The 17,642-nt window shown below is 44.2% G+C and overlaps 1 protein-coding gene across 1 annotated transcript in view; it reads right to left on the bottom strand.

Moving 5' to 3' along the window:
• The window catches only part of SND1 (staphylococcal nuclease and tudor domain containing 1), a 413,476-nt gene that overhangs the window by 177,667 nt on the left and 218,167 nt on the right, over positions 1 to 17,642 (bottom strand). Inside the window, exon 13 of the mRNA XM_024762838.1 lies at positions 6,368 to 6,478. Within this exon, the coding sequence (XP_024618606.1) occupies positions 6,368 to 6,478 (111 nt within the window). The remainder of the gene's footprint in view (positions 1 to 6,367; positions 6,479 to 17,642) is intronic.

The following is a 17,642-nucleotide window of genomic DNA, read 5'->3' on the forward strand; positions in this document are numbered from 1 at the left end:
CAAGGGCAAGCCCCAAATCTAGCGGGGAGTGCACTTCCAGGGTTAAGGAAGAAAAGAAGCCATTAGGATACTGAACAGAAAGACCAGCCTCCTTTCTCACGCTGGCCTCCCATTTGCACCAGCATGATGTAACACAGCCGGGTGAAGAGGGCAGCAGGTAATTCACCCAACTCCAGCTTTCTATAATGCCTGGCCTACAAAAATCCAACGGCACTCTGGCGCTACAGGAATTCAACAGTGAAGGAAAGAGAAAAACTTCAAATCAAAGCTCTGTTTTTAACAGTATTCACTAGGATCTAGTTTTATGCAAAGAGAATTTTCACTTGGTTCAGGTCATTAGGTTGAAAGCGAGAAATCTTGGTTTATTAAAGCTGTACCATTAAACTATTGAGAAGAACAGAGGCTGGACGGAAGAGATGAATTTCAGGGAGATGCCCTCATGGGAAAATTTAATAGAAGTGAGAGATGGAATAAAAAAGATATCAGGCAGGCAGTGTTCATGATGCAGAGGGAGAAAAAGAGGGGCTGAGAAAACAGGTAAGAAAAGAGCATAGGAAAAACAGCAACACCCAGAGGTCCTATTCAGTCTATACATTGTGATAAGATATATTAGTTTCAAATTTTCAAAACACAGACCCAACCTCAACACCAGTTTTCTCACCGGATCGGTAGGAAGGTGAAACCTGCTTCATACCAAAGGCATTTCGCAAGTCAGAACAGTGTCAAGCCAGTAATGCTGACCTCTTCCAATTAAAGCAACAGAGAGCAAAAAAAAATGCTGGTAAGTCTTCACGTTTCATTCATAAACAGCACTGTAAATGCCAGTTAAGTTGAAGGCACAGATAAGAAAGACCCTTTAAAAAAGTTTTGTATTTTTTTATGCACAAGTCATTTTTTTCCTCCACCTATTAAAATTTTGTGGGAAAATTCCGAAAAAAAAAAAAAAAGTGGAGCTGCTCTGGCTCAGTCAGGAGTGGGAAATCAAGCATACTTCTCTCCCAGTGGTATTATAAAAATGCAAAATACATTTACCGTTCACTGCTACAAGAGCATGGAAGTCAGTAAGCCCAATGCAGACGCAGTAACTGCAACACCGAGAGAGGTTTGTACTTGAAACAGTTTCCCCCTTAATAATGACTACAGGTATTGGCCTAGGGAAGAGTTACCAACAAGTTTATAGCCTTCTGATCAAAGTCTGTGATGGAAATGCCAACACAGATTTCCTAGAGGTCCAAGCAGAGTGAATTCTACAACAGGGAGGGCGCTATCAACCAAGTTGGTTGGGTAAAAGCAAAAGAAATTAGATAGGGTTTTAATGAAGGGCTGGTGTTTACAGGGTTTGGAGGTTGGAGATGCAAAAGTCAGCAGACAGGAGCACTGGTTGCTTTTGTTTTTAAAGAAAAGGGAAGTTGCAAGGTTCACTCAATCAGAAACAGGAGGTCCCTGCAGGGTCAGGGAGGACTCGGAGCCCAGGCAGAGCTGAGCCAGGGCAGGCTCACGCTTGCCTCGCCGAGAGGGAGGACAACACCACAGTTTCCTTAATCTGCAGTGTGCCTGGCAAGAAAGAGAACACACAGGAAAAGATAAGAGAGAGCCTGCCCTTTTCTCTTTTCCCGAGATAACCCTAACCTCATTCTGTATGTCCAGAATGAATCTAAATTCATTTAAATCTGCTCAGACCCTAGGTTGTTCAATACAACTGCTTTCCCACTGTCAAGCTGGGGCATAAATTTCTTTTCTGAATATATACATTCTATCTTGAAATCACAAAATCTTAGAATTAACGGGTACCTTCAAGGAATAAAGCCCAACTTGTGAACTAACAATTCCTGTATTTTCCTGCAATGAACCACAGACTCACGGTTTCTAGGAAACCTTCAAATATTACATTTTAATATAAAAGTAGCTTTAGGTGGATGCAGACGGATGATATCCTACAGGTCGGGATGTCCAAGGAAAACAGGGCACACAGCCAGGCTTTGATTCCACGCATTGCCAGATTATCTTTAGTGTCCATAATGAGCTCAACAAAAGCCCATCGGGAAGACCTGTAGAATGCTAGGGGAATTCACATTCTGTTCTGTTTAAAATCAAACAGGATGTGTTATATCAAATACACAGAGTTTGAGAGACTGTGTAATACCTTAGAAAATAAGAAGGGTCCCCATAATGGCTCAGTATCTTGGAAATACCTCAGAAGAATATGAGATTCTCTGTAGGAGTCAAAGCCCTGCCTTAAGCTTAGAACACTCATCAAGACAGACAAAGCAGCCGGCCCGCTGGCTGAGAAATACTGAAGTCAAACAAGAATGGGAAATGTTGGGAAGCCAATATGGGGGTGAAAAATTAGAACGGTGCAGAAAAGAAATGATGTGACACACTGCCAAAGCAGTCCACATGATGCCCCTAAAAGGGGGGGAGACCAAGTTCAGGAGTGGCATCAGAAAGTGTGGGTCAGCTGTACCTAAATTCTTTTTGCTACGAATATGGAGGACACAATGGAGCTCTCAGAGGACTGGGACACAAGCAAGGGCTTTTCAATGGAGCCCACAGAGAAGCAAGGCTCAAAAATACACACATAAGTGCCAAACCTTTATTTTGCCAGGACACAAGGTAAGGAGGGAAGAGGCAGCTGATGATAGACAAGTGAACTAGAAAGGAAGGCCGCCTGTCGGGAATTAGGGGTTCATTTATCCTTTAAACAAGAAAGATGTGGCTTCCTCTAGATGCGCCATGTGTTTGAGGCATGTAGAGGGTTTCCCAAAAGCAGACAGGCATCCGAATGAAGGCACTGAGAAGGGTCAGGCACACGAAACAGAGCTGCTGAGGGGGGTACGATGAGCTCCTTTCTGGCGGGCAGGTGGATACGCCTGAAAGCATAGGCAGCCGCAAACTGGCATTCTTCTTCCTCTTCTGTCTCACCTGGTCTCCCAACACACGCCTAACGCGTCATTCTCTGAGCTCCCATCAGATGATCTGAGAAAGGTTGGCAGATCATACGCCCTTGCAGAGGAAGCAGCAGCTGCAGAGCCCTGAGAAAGCTCATCAACTCCCGCGCAGGCAGCTGGCTGACCCGAAAAGACAGAGTTAACAGGCTGCCCTTCCCCCAAAGCTTACAACGTCCTCTTAAAGGATTAACGGCCAAGCAGTGCTCTGGAAAGCAAAGTCAATGGCAGAACACTGGGCACCAATGCCGAGATCACTAGTGATAACCAGAGAGAACAACAGGGATCCAGGGGACAGGGACAAAGAAGTCTCTTGGAACCACCATCCCTGTGGGCAGGGACTCAAGAGAATGCTGGCCTTGCCATGTTACGTTCACCCACTTATTATTGACCAAAAGACTTCCAGGATGAGTGACTTGCCATGAACACAGCAGATGTTACTAATTTGGCCTTTGCTAAAGCATTAGATACAGTACCTCAAGAAATTTTACTTGGGAAATTAATTCAAATTGGCTTGGTTCAGTACACAATCACTGGAGTTTAAAAAGTGGCTGAAGGATGATAAACAAAGACAGTTAAGTGACAGTCCAAGCGGTGAAAGACTTGGGGTCAACAGCAAAGCCATTCTTGTTTAGGGGTTCTATTCAGGGCCAAGGAAAGGAGTAAACAACTCGCTAATGAGATCTGCAGAGGACACTCAGCTGGGAGGTAGAGGGACCGCATGGACAGGGGCATAATAATTACAAGGCCGACTGGAAAAAAATATAGCTCATCTATCTAGAGGAAAACAACCCTAAAGTCAGATCATATTCACTGGACAGGTAGGATAAGGGGCAGAAGCAGCATGTAAAAGCACAGGGAGGGCTTCCCTGGTGGCGCAGTGGTTAAGAATCTGCCTGTCAATGCAGGGGACACACAGGTTCGATGCCTGATCCGGGAAGATCCCACACGCCGCGGAGCAACTAAGCCCGTGTGCCACAACTACTGAGCCTGTGCTCTAGAGCCTGCAAGCCACAACTACTGAGTCCACGTGCTGCAACTACTGAAGCCCGCACACCTAGAGTCCGTGCTCCGCACCAAGAGAAGCCCCTGCTTGCCGCAACTAGAGAAAGCCTGCGCGCAGCAACGAAGACCCAACGCAGCCATACATACATACATACATACATAACTAAAAAAAAAAAAAACCACAGGGAATATCTCATAGGGGCCAGAGTGCTTCAAACCGAAGGCAACCTAAAATAAAGCAGTGTCAGAGAAGAGGTGCTCTTGCGGTGAGGTCGACTATCATTTTCCCAAAAATGGGGGTGCATTCTGCACTGAAAATAGTCTTCAATGGCTATAAGGCCACCATTCCTATCTGGCAGGTGTTCTGGTCTTTCTCGCTGGGGTTGGCATCGGGCTTGTGGACAGCACCGCTCCCAAGGAGGACTCATTCGCAGGCCATGTGGGCCACTTCTCCTAAAGCTTTCTAAGATGTGTACTGCCCCATGGCAATGGCGCAATGACTCACTGGCCAGGGGAAGTGCTTAATTTCTCTCCGTTTACTCTACCTGCAGCAGTGCAATGACTCCGGAGCCAGTTTTTCCACCACCCGTCTGAAAGCAGTGGCTCGACACAATTATCTCTAGGCAGCTCACTGCTTTAACAGGCAAGTGTCTTGTTACATTCTACCAGCTCGAAATGAGTACCAGACTAAAAAGGCTGTTTTCTTTTTAAAACCTAAAAAATGTCACCTATCTCTGCCTCCTCGTTAAACATTGTAGCACAACAGCATAATAAGAGAGCCTGTTGTGGCCTCACTTTCCAGAGCAGCTAGGCAAATTATTTTCATGTTTACCTGCCTGTCAGAGTTAAATATTCACCAGTGGCAGAGTGAACCCAGGGCAGAAAATGGGACTCTAGATCCCACTGTATTGCTAAGTGCTCTTGCTACACTGGGAATACATAACCGCTTCTCCAAGTTGCCACCAGATCAGACTGAGCATGCCCAGAATGAACCTCCCCACCCCCACCCCCCAGATCCCACCTAAAGAACAGTCTAATCATTGCCCATTTCCTAGAATAGCAAGATCATCAAATAGTAGTCAGAGATGTGAAGACACATCTCCCGCTATGGGTTCTTTCAGCCCAGTTGGCTTAGTTCGCTGGGAGAGAAGAATAAGGAAGTGAGAAAGGATTGAAGAGAAACACCAGTTATGGACTATACATCATATTATTTTACACTAGACATGAATGAGCCTCAAGCAACCAAAGATACTGAACTTTGTGCTGAAGACTTAGGTCCTAGGCAGGTCCTACTGGGAAAAGCCCACAGGAAAGAATCCAAAAAGCCACAGCAACCTGACAGACGGCTTTCTTAGCTGACATTCTGTGTGACATTCTACAGATGCCCTATCCATCAGGATGTGACATGATGTTAGAGGTAAATGTCATGTATTAGGGCGATGTTCTGGGCCAAAGAGCAAGAGAAGTGATCTCAGTGACGAAGTCTAAAGTATAGACAGCATGTGCTCAAACTCATTCCTCCTCTAACGGTGGAGCATAACCTGGCAATTACCAAACTTCTAGAACAAACTACGTCCTAGGTCACAGAAAAACATCTGCGTGAGGCAAGCGCCTGCAATCACTTTGAAACAATGGACACATTCTGGTTGAGCCCAGCAGTCTGATAAGCTCCGAGTCAGAACAGCGATCATCACCAAGTTCTGGCTCTGTTTCCCGGGAAGGCTGGAGGAATCGCTTTGTTCCCAGCACCGCCCAGTGACACAAGGCCCCATGAGAAAGAGCCTTGAGGAACTCCTGGTAAGAAATACTGCTGAGCAGCACGCATGTCCTTGGGGCAACCAGCCATGGGGATGAAGGACAAAAGGAAAATGTCACAGGGCTTCTCACAAATGCTCTCCTGCCAGCTGTCAGAAGTGTGAAATGCAAACTCATTTCCTAATAAATGTTTTCATTTCCTTTGTACGTGACAAAAGGTCTAGAGGTGACAAATGGGAGGGGCCGGGGAGCAGAGGCCTCTGCAGGGAAGAACCCGAGGCAAACGTCCTGCACAGTAAGCAGGGCTCCACTGTTTGTCCCAGGGAAGGAAAGGATGATGGAGATAAAAATACCACGTATAAGTTTCTCATCTGTCATTCATTTTACGGCATCTACTAGAAGATCATATCTAATATATGCCTAAATTTTGCAGATTTAAAAATACAGAGGCCCAAGAGTGTTTAACCAAGGTTAGATTGCGAGTTTGAAGTGAGGTCCCTTTTCTTTTGATGGGGAAAAGCTGGAATAATAAAAGAACACAAGCTTTCTCAGCATGTTGTTTTCTGTTGCATTCTGCTCAGGGATGGGCAGGACAGTGGGAAAGAAAAAAGTGGGGCCCTGGGACCCAAGGCATTCACTTTAATTTAAATTATGCATCTCACCTGGCCTCGGCGGCGAGCAGTTCATCATAGTGAGAGGACCGCTGGTCGTCATCCTGCCGGTACCTGATCACCGTGGCCAGACCTTTGCTGACAAGGGCCTCGGCAATGTTTCTGCAACAGAAAAGATAGGCCAGTGAGCACTTGAGGTGCATGTGGGGCTCAGTCAACAGCAATAATAAGATAGCACCTGGAGGTCTTAACGCATCCTGGCAGAGGGAGGGGGAAGCCAAGGATTTCAAGACCAATGAGTTGCTAAGCCAGAAATCCAAATAAAAAGGAGGAATAACCAAGTCCCCTGGCTCAGCATTTTTCTGGTTAGTACAGTCAGATGCTATATCAATCCATACATAAAACCTGGCAGAAAATATCTGTAAAAAGCCCACATTACGCAGGGCTATTTACAGAATGTTATAAACAAGCCACTACCCTCAAGAAAAGTCTGCTCTAAAATATCAGGCACGCAGATTAAAAAAAAAACAAAGCACATAAAAGCATGACCTAAATTTCTCAAAATCTCCTTTCTAGCCTATATGGGAACTAGAAAATACCGTGTTCCAGTTTGGCAATGTTGGGAACACTGGTTTCACGTAACACTCAAAGTGCGTCTCTCCTCATCAGAACTTCCAACACGGGCTCTCCCCTCAACCCAAAGGGGGCTCGGAGGAGGTGAGGCTAGGAAGGAATTGCGGGGGGGAGGGAGAGGGCGAGGCATTGGGGTGGAATGAAAGATCTTTTAAAAAAACTGCATAAGTCAGGGAAACAAAGTAAAAAGTATAAACCCTGTGATGACCAGCTTTGGAGCAATACTCCCAACAGTACTTTTAGGACCACAGGATATTCAGATTAGAATCCTGCTTCAAAAACATTTCTCCAACGTGCTGAATCTTTTCCTCACCAGCAAAAGAAAGTGGGGTCACTGTGTGTGGCTTCCATCTACTCAGAAGAGGACACTGGGAATGGCGCTCAGACAACTAACGAAGCGTATCTGCATGGTTCCCCCTCCCCCCAACGTGGAAAGGGACCTTTGATGGACAGAAATAAAACTGCGAAAACAAATTTTCAAAAGTTACCTGTAGCCAAGTACTGCAAAGCAAGAGGCATAATATCACTGGGGGAGAGCGGCGGTTATATCTTTCTTTGTGTCTGTCGTAATTACACCAAAGGCCCCACTCAGACCATCTGGTGAGCTGCCCTTTAGGGAGGAGGGACGGTAAGCAATAGGCTACTGTACCATATGCTACGATTTAGTGTCGCTGGGGAATGCAGTTAAATCTAGTGGTTCTTAGACTCTCAGACTGCGGGGATGCAGTGAGCTGGGCTAAGCAGTCTATAGGCGTGTTTAAGCCACTTAAGGGTTCTCTTCATCAAAACCCAGGAATTTACTTTAAAAAAGGGGAGGGGGGATATGTGCGGGTAGATAAAGGAGGAAAAGATGCTGTGGCTGATTCTCTTCTCATTCTGTGCCCCTCTGCTGCCTCTGCTGCCTGCTTATCTACTGCCAGCACGATATTAATATCTCCAAACCGCCACGGAATTAGCACTTCTCAAAATCCACTCCCACAAAGAGGCTGCTTTGCTGGCCACCCTGTCTCCTGAGTCACCGCACAAGCGTGCTGGCAAACGCTGTCATTATCACAGAGCTGGGTTTGGCAGAGTGGAGAATGCCAGCAGCCCCAAATCAGCAGCTGTAGATGATGCTGTATGGGGAGAATTTAACTAAGGGTGTCACCAAAGGCCTGAAAGGGCAGGAGAGAGGCTCCGCCCACCAAGAGGCCAGAGAGAAGATGGGCACGAGCCCACCTGTGACAGGTTGAGACGGCTTAGTGATTGGAAATGCCAGAAGAACAAAGACACGTTTGGTACTAGTGCATTTGGAATAACGGTGCATTGACATTTTACAGTCAACACGTGGGGTCTGGAGGAGAAAGTTGGAATGACAGGGCAGAAGAGGGAGAATTCACACAAATAAGCTTCTATATGAAAAGCTAGAGGATATTAAGCAAAATAGCACAAATGTTTAATGATCCACCCTGGTTAATTCTGCTCCAATCAATTCACAGTACTGAACTGAGTGCCTATGTGGCCAGCAGAGAACCAAGGGCACAACCCTTCCCTCTCCTGCAGGGTTTTTGCCCTCCAGATCCTGCCAGCAAATGTCTACAAACCAGTTAGGGCCTCAGATTCTAAAATCCACAGCCTGCCCACCACCTTCCCTCCCTTTTCTCCAAAGCTTCAGTGTGAGCCATATTCCCTTAGCTTCTTTTCCCTAAATACAGACTTCTCCTGGAAGAATGGTTCGATGCTAGTAGTCAGCAGCATGGAGGGTAAAAACACAGGAAACAATGACAGACATCACTATGGAGCCCTTCCTACGAGCCAGGCATGTGAGAATCACACCACATGTATTTTCTTCTTGGTGCGTGCTCCCCTGTGACATCACAGCATATTACAATTAATTCATCATCTATCTTCCAACTTGAAATTACGAAGTCTGAGAGGGCAAGGGCTGTGTCTTTCTTGCTCTGTATCCAAGTATGAGAAAAACATCTGATCGTTTTGGAAATACAGCACTGGAACTTTATTTCTTATCCTAAGCATTTATTAGCCAAGCTTGCCCAGCATAGAATTAAGGACAAAAGCTTTCTACATGCCTTCCCAGCTTTTGTTATTCTCCTCTCCATTATCTAACACTTGTATTTAAAGACAATGGAAGGGGGCTTCCCTGGTGGCACAGTGGTTAGGAATCCTCCTGTCAACGCAGGGGACATGGATTCAAGCCCTGGTCCGGGAAGATCCCACATGCAGTGGAGCAACTGAGCCCATGTGCCACAACTACTGAGCCTACACTCTAGAGCCCGCAAGCCACAACTACTGAGGCCCACGTGCCACAACTACTGAAGGCCGCACGCCTAGAGTCCGTGCTCCACAGGAAGAGAAGCCCCCGCTCGCCGCAACTAGAGAAAGTCTGCGTGCAGCAACAAAGACCCAGTGCTGCCAAAAATAAAATAGATAAATTTAAAAAAGAGAGAGAGAATGAAAGGGAGACAACTAAAATGGAATTAGCCTAGATACATGTACTTGACTCTCTCATTCATTTCTTTTGGCCACTAATGAAAGGTCAGGAGATCTCCCCCGGCCAAAGATGGCTCGGAACTCAACACCAGTGTATTGATTAGTTGCCCAGTAAGAAAAGAGAACATTAAATTATGTGCCATGAATTTATGCTGCTTTAGACAAATTTATAAGTTCTGCTTTCTTGAGTGTATCGGTAATTCTACTCTAATTATACATGTCTGGTTTAAATGGATAATTCACAATGAGCATACAAAAAGGGACCGACCTAACAGCCTTGGAGTGGAGGTCTAACAGGAAACCATCTCTCTCTGTATCAGCTAGAAACACAAAGAGAATTAGTGCTGGGATTCAAATGCTTCTTCAAACTCAAGGAGAATTTTAGGTTATATGAGAAGTGAACCGTTTCCACTAGTCAAGATCAGATGTTCATGATAAAAACACAAGCAATGTCGGTCTTTGCAAGCTTTCTCAAAAGATCTCCATGTAGTTGACATCCTCCCCTCCCACTCATTTCCATAGCAAGCAGGTTGCAAAAAGCTCATACTTTCTCATAAGTTACCTTTGAAACCATGGGGTACTATACTCTGCCAACCTGGAGAAAAGGTGTTCTGTGCCCATATATGAGCATAGGATTAAAGCAGATTTTAGTCACAGTAGGCTATAATGAGCTGATCATACCTTTGCCTGCCTTCCCCATCCCTACGCCCCAAACCCAAGATTGGAAGTAATAATCAATACATGGATAGATCAGATAACTGACTAAAATTACCTAGATTACTTAAAAGTGTGGGAGAGGAGGGGAGGGGGTAGTTTTAAAACAATCTTGCAGAAAAATTGCACATACAGTAACAAAGAACATGCCAACCTTTGATTCGTTTGAGAGTAAATGACCTGTTATATACCACCATCCCCAAAACCTTTAGTGTGTATTTCCTACAAACCAGGACATTTTCCGACATAATCAGAAAATAATGACTTGAGCCAGGATATCAGTATGGACACAGTACTGCCATCTAACCCACAACCCTACTCAAATGTTGCCAACTGTTCCAATAGAGAACTTAGGGGAAACCAGATCTAGCTCAGAATCAGGTGTTGCGTTTTGTTGTCCTGTCTCCTCTGCCTGGAACGGTCTACCATGATTAGTCTACCACGACCTTGAAACTTTTCAAGAGTATAGGCCAGTAATTTTGGCCTGACGTCTCTATGATCAGAGGCAAGTTATGAATCTTCGGCAGGAATGTCACAGAAGTGATGCTGTGTTGTTCCCATGGCCTCCTTTGAAATGATGTGTAATTTACAGATAATGTTCATTTTGATCACTTGATTCGGGTAGTGTCTACCAGGCTTCTCCACTGTAAAGTTACTTCTTCCTTTTTATAACAGATACTGAAAAGAGACACTTTGAGCTATGTAATTTTCATCAAACTCCCAAGTTATTCACTTACTGATTTGTATAGGTATACTGCCATGAAACATTTTATTTAAAGGGTCATATAATCCACTACCATCATTTTTTATTCTGATGCTGGAATTTTTCCCAATTTGGCCAGTGAGAGCCAAGTCAAGCTGGCTCCTGTGTCCTGTCATTCTCTGAGCACTTCCTTGCTTTCGGGCACAATGCGTTCCAGGCTCATCTTCCACTGTTTTCTGCAGCTCTGAAATTAGCCATTTATCCAAGTAGTCCACATTTACATTTTTATCTCCATACATTTATTTCTATATCTATAACTATTGAAAACCATGTGTGGCAGTCATGAAAATGTGCCTCTCGGATCTCTGACTGCAGGAAGCATAATTGACTGACAGCCCAGCTGCTATGCTCTGAAACCTATTACTCTCTTTCTGCCGAGGCTATGCTTCCCACCAGCTGCTTCTAGCCAATGACTGGGTGCAGTGGAAATACTAAGGCAGGCCTATTGCTGAGAGACCTGGGACTCCTCTGACAGGCAGCTTTGGCTTTGAGGACTCCTTATCACCTTTGCTGAAACTCTTACAACTGCCCACAGCCTCAGCTTAGGTTTTTCTAATTCAACCTTCCATCCCTCCCTTTTCCACAGAGGTTAGGCATTCACAGCCTCCTCCAGCTCCCTTCCCATTTTCCCTCAATTTTCCCCAATTAACCTCTCTTGTCCGTTTAATCCTGTCTTGGCATCAGCTTTTTGGAGAACCTGAACCAACACACCATGAGCTCACAAAGGTACTAAAACCCCATTCCAACACTATAGGGCTCGTGTAGTTTTCTTCCTTTCCATATTTATACAACCCTTTTGACAGTGGGAAGCCTGCCTTCCATTATCCTTAATTATTTTCCTTACATGAATAATCTTCTCTACATACACACATACAGTGTCTCACACATTCTTTGACTTCCACAGTTCGGTCCTAACAGTAGAGCTAATTTAAAGGGTATACGCTACTTATCAAGAGAACCTGGGGTAAATGGATAAGAATATTTCAAGAGTGGACATAAGGCATAACACCGGAACACACACAGGCGTGGGCGTGCACACACACACACACACATACATACACTTCATTCTCCATCTGAGTAAGGATAACAGATAACTCTCAATGGCTTTGGCTCATAGATCTCTAGCTATTTGAACTAAACATTTTCCACTTAAACACCATCAACATTTTGTCAGTCACTGAAGTAGATGTCCATGGAGATTACAAAGCAGAGTATTTCCTTAAGGCAAACAAGCACGTGGACACACATTCAGAATAAAGTAAGCCCATAAAGAAATGCCTTTACACTATATTTGAGTCAAGGCTAAAGGAAATGGTTGGAAGATAGTTGACAGCTCAATTCAATTATAACGGTCACATCACCTCTAGCAGAGGTACCTATATCTCACGTGTGCGCATACATGCACACACAGACACGCATTCCTCAAGACTTCTCTACAATAACTTCAAGGCCCCGTGGGTCAAATTTCATAAGCTGAGCACAGAATGTACCCCATGGCTATTCACTGTGTGAACATGATCCAACAAGACATCAGGCATGTAGCCAGGGCCTCTGTCATCCATGACCCTCAAAGATTCCAGTATCTTACGCTGGGAAACTGCCTCTGCTTTGTTTCCACATTGGCTGGACCTTGAAGACAAGGACAGGTTCCTCAAAAGTGCTGAGATGGAGAGCTCTGGCTGACAGGGTTCCCATATTAATTTCTAACATATCAGATGGCTCATCTCATGTCTCAGCTATATAGGAATGTGCTTCTGTGGGGCTGAACCACAGGGAACCTATGGGGGGCTGATGTCTTTCTTTGCAAATAAGTTAGAGACAAGGAAGGAGGGAGAGACCACCACAAGATTTGGTAATGAGGCAGAAAGCGAGGAGGACTGGACAGCTATCTTCTTCAGAATATTAGGGTCACCTTTACTCATATACACAGAAAACATGGGCTCTCAGTCTAAGAGGGCAAAGAAGTGGGGAAAATGATTAATGGCTACCAGGCCCCAAGGCTAGGTCCCGCTCCGATCTTCTCTACAAGTTCACACACAGACCTCTAATACCCACACCAGGCAAGAACCCGGCAATTTCAAGCTTGAGATAGACTTGGCTTTTATAGGCTGACAAAATAAGACTGTAAAGGGTGAGAGTAGAATTCTAGATGAGCGAGATCTATGACAATGGGCAGTGAACAAGTATCTTTACTGACTACTGTTTTTTCCCCAGGCCTCAAACTAGGAAAAAGCCCAGCAGAGCAACAGGGAGCTGCCACAAGCTAGTATGACAGCGTCTCCAAGGGTCGCACTTTGCCTCTCCCACCCAGTGTCTTCTATCCTCCAATCTTAGATTGAATTCCCAAGAATCTGGAACAATGAGTTTCCCTATTTTTTTTTCCTTAAAATACATCCAGGAGGCACTTCCCACATAACCAAGCAGCATATGTAGACAGGAGATTCTGTTTTAGAAGCATCAATAATTAGAAACATCTGAGGTGGCACGACATGCTTTACAGACTTCCCAAATCTCTCTCCCACCATCTTCCCTATTTTTTCACTCACCCCTTGAACTAATGTTAATTCTAAAAATAACTAAAATATATTTTTTTGGATCTTTTTACTCTTAATGGCTCCATATTCTGTTTAACAAGTCCTGTCACCAGGATAGTCACCAGAGGATCCGAACGGTGGCTAGAGACGTTCCTGGAACTCATAACACAGATCAAAAACAACAAAGAAGATTCAAAAGCCTCCATGTCCCTACCCAGGCTTTAGAAACTACAGTGAAATGAGGGAGAAAAAGCAGTGATTAAGAGTCTTAGGGCAGGACATACTCACTCCAGACACAGAGCCAAAGGTGACTGCTTTTGTCAACCCACCAACCCAGCTGTGGTTATATGGAACATGAAACACGGCATGACCCACAAAGAAGCATGACCCCAGAAAGCCGGACTCAAGAACAGGCAAGTATGGAATAGACTGATCTGAACAGCCTTAGAAGCTAATCAAGCAAAAAGGCACCCTTTCAAACAAAATACTCTCCAATAAGTAGCTCATATTTAATGAGCATTCAGAATATATACAGGTTCTAAACACAACTGTTCTACCAATGAGGGCATTCTCTAGAGACTGGATTTGAGATTATGAAAATCAAGAACTCTTCAGAACAAGGACTCTGTCTTTATACTTTCATAAATCCTACTCATTCTCCCTCATGGGGAGGGGATGGAAAGAAACCAATGCAGACTGATATGGAATAAGTCCAGCTGGAAGAATCCAAAAGGATGCAAGGTTAAAATGAAACCAAAGGAGACCCATAAACAAGACTTGCAGGGAAAGAAAGGAGGAACGAGGGAGGGAAGAGGGGAGAGAAAGGGGAAAGAAAAAAAAAATCATTCCACAAAAAAATTACTGCTTTGTAGTAAGAGAAATCCTTGAATCGCCAACACAAACATCCATCCAAGCCTCAGTATTAATCGTAGGCTTACCCCTGAGCGTAGACAAAAGCCTCACCAGCTTCAGAGGCCACAACCCACTAACCACCAAGAGCACTCTTCAGTTAGGGAAGAAAAGAAATAAAAGCAAAGATATCTAGGGAGCAGGGTGTAAAAAACTGGGTGATGAAGAGATGTGACTTCTCACTCGACCTGTCAAGAACAGCTATTTCTCTGCTCCAAGATGTGTCTGAGCCCAATCACCCCCATTACCCTATACCGACTCAAGCCCTACACGAGAGCACACGTACCCTGATTCTCCCGAAAAAACTGACAGAAAATAAGACAGAAATATACTTGGAAGCAGTAGAATTGAACACCTAATTCATTCCCTAATTCTGTCTGGGGAAGAGAATAGTTGAAAATATGGGTCAAAACAATTTTAAAAAGGAAGGGGAAGAAGCATAACACCAAACAGTTATGCTTACTAAGTACTAAATTTTCTTCTGCCCCCAGGATTCTGCAGTGCTATAATCTTATTGCCACCTCTTACATGACAACCCCATTCATTTGGCAATATCCTGGTTATGGCTTTATAAGACAAGGAAAACGTGGTATTATGCTCTATTATGCCAGCTCCTCTCTGAGTATCGCCGTACTTCCAAGTCAGCAAAATATCAGAGGAGGTTAGGCCAGCGGTGAACCTTGGTTGAGGCATGAGGGGCATATTAAATGTAAGCAACGATGAAACGATGCCGCTTCAAATATTCACCCTAATCTCCAACTCTCAAAATAAGGCAAGGAAAAAATGTCTGTTTCATAGACAGAAACTTCATGGACTAACTTGAATCTCCCTCTACTACAGGACAGAACATGGGGTATACAGCCAAAGTGACACTCCCTCTATTGGACAACCATCTTTGTTTCCCAGGAGACAACTAGATCCCTCAAAAACAATTAAGATAATTAAATACTGTATTTAGCTTGAAGTAGGCTGTCTAACAAATATGCACTTCCAATCCAAACTGGTCCACTCATTGCTAAATATGCCATGCATTTACATTTCAAACTATTTGCAGGACATGTGAATTTGCATGACTCATCACCAAGTAAAACTCAGCATTTCAAAAATAAAGCTCACTTCCCCAGATTAAGCTTTTCTGAAATCCACCAAATCAGCTCATTCTCCTAACATCTCTAATTGTGGGACCATCATATTCCCAGTCACCTAGGCCTGACATCTCTGCTCATTCCCAGATAAAACTGGTTGTCCAAACTTTGAATTCAAGTCACCAGTGCTTCTCCCACGACTGTTTTGTAATCTGTTCTTTCTCTCTAACTCAGCTGCGGCCCCCACTACTTCTCACCTGGACTGCAGCCTCCCCCTACCTGGCCTCCTAGCAAAGCTGACCAATCCTGGGCACTGTGAGTTGCATCCTCTTAATCGTCATTCTCCAGTCTACCACAATCACAGAAACCTTGTTTGAAATTTTCCGATAATGATTCCAGATTTAATGAACATCTACTGGGTGTCTACTATAGGACAGGCTTTTTAACACACATTAACCCAATCCTTCTGTAGTAATACAGAGTTAGTATGCATATATTTCTTAAAAAAAAAAAAAAAAAGTAACCAGTTCTAGGCTTGCTACAAGTAATCCTGTTAGTAAGTGGTAGAGTCTCAACTAGAAGCCAGATTTTTAAAACTTTCAAATCCAAGGTTAAGAAACCTTAATTTAGAATCAGTCTGTTATATCACATAATGCTGACACTGTTAGGGAACCGTTGACCAAAACTGCCTGCCTTGGCCAGGCCCAGTGATAACCACTTGCCTGAATTGTTTCATAACAGGAGATCCCGATGAAGGATGCAGTGCTGTCATGGAAAACTAACCAGGAGGGGTAGAAAGGAGGAGGCAGGAGAGGATATGTCCTGCTAACCTCCCAGAAACCCTCATGCTGGAATCCATCTTGGCTGAAAGATGTGCGCACTACCTGGGAGAACCCTGAGTCAGACCAAATATGGGCAAAGCAAGATGACTGGCCAGAGACAACCCCGAAACTAACCCCAATACCATAAACCCTGAGACTGCAAGCCACGCGGCAGAGCAGTCCTCCCAGGTTCCCTTACCCTGCAGCTCTGTACCCAGGCGCCCCGTCCCAACAACGTCTTCTGCTTTGTTGGCAAAAATAAATAAATAAATAAAATTTCAAATCCAGTTCTCTTTTGACTACAGTGCCATAAACTACAGGTAACAGACTATTAAAGAGGCATTCTACTAGGGAGCGCTCATATACTTCTCTAACCTTATTCTGTTAAATGCCTTTCAACCTCCTGCTTTAGTCTAACCAGTCAAGCATGGCAGTCCCCCATCTCAATTCCTCTGGCTGGGCCATTTGTTTGGCACTTATCTTTTACTGCTGCAGATTATTATCTTCCTTTGTGTACGTATCTTGTCTTCCTAGCCAGATCGTATTCCCTATTGGTCCAAAAAGAGCCACACACTTAGTGGGCACTCAATAAGTATTTACTGGCTAGCTGATTGATTGCACTCTCAGAGTTCCCAGGAGGTTCTGTGGGTGGTTGGATGCAAACAAAGTAATAACTGACTGAATCATAGAATTTGAGCAAAAAGAGTCCGGAGAGATACACTAATCCAAAACCCTCCATATTTGGATGAAGACAGACCCAGAGAGAAACCCTGAAAATTGTTAAATGAGTTGTCTAAAGAAACACAGACTGACACCATCACAATGGGCATCTGATAGCCTTCTGATTCTCAGCCTATTTCCCTTTATTATGCTGCTGTCCTTTTAAAATTCTATAAAATAGCAATAAATATACTGTGCACATGAATTATTCAAGACACTCTTAATACATTAAAATTTATCAACACATTAAAAATAAACCATCCACATCATATAATAAATTTCATCACTCTAATACTCATAATCCCAGCCACAATAGACATTAAACATTTAATTATAATAATCTGCTTGCCTTCTGGGGATTCAGAGGACGTTTTTTCCTTCTCTATGTTCCAACACAAGGTATAAATGCTGATTGTAGGCATAAGCATGTTTTCTTCATCCCTTTTCTCTGCTCCTCTTTCTTTTGAGAAACTAACATTTTACAGAACAGCAGTGTGAGGTGAACACCTCCCTCAACTTCTCTCCCTCAGTAATGGTGGAGTAATGAACTGACAGTCTGTAGAGTCCCCTACCATCACCCTGACTCCTGAATCAAGTCACTGACCTATGAGAGCTCCGGCTACACAAGCTCACCGTAGTCATTCCGTACTTCTGTGC

This window comes from Neophocaena asiaeorientalis, unplaced genomic scaffold (assembly GCF_003031525.2).
Source record: "Neophocaena asiaeorientalis asiaeorientalis breed wild unplaced genomic scaffold, Neophocaena_asiaeorientalis_V1.1 scaffold681, whole genome shotgun sequence".
NCBI lineage: Eukaryota > Metazoa > Chordata > Mammalia > Artiodactyla > Phocoenidae > Neophocaena > Neophocaena asiaeorientalis.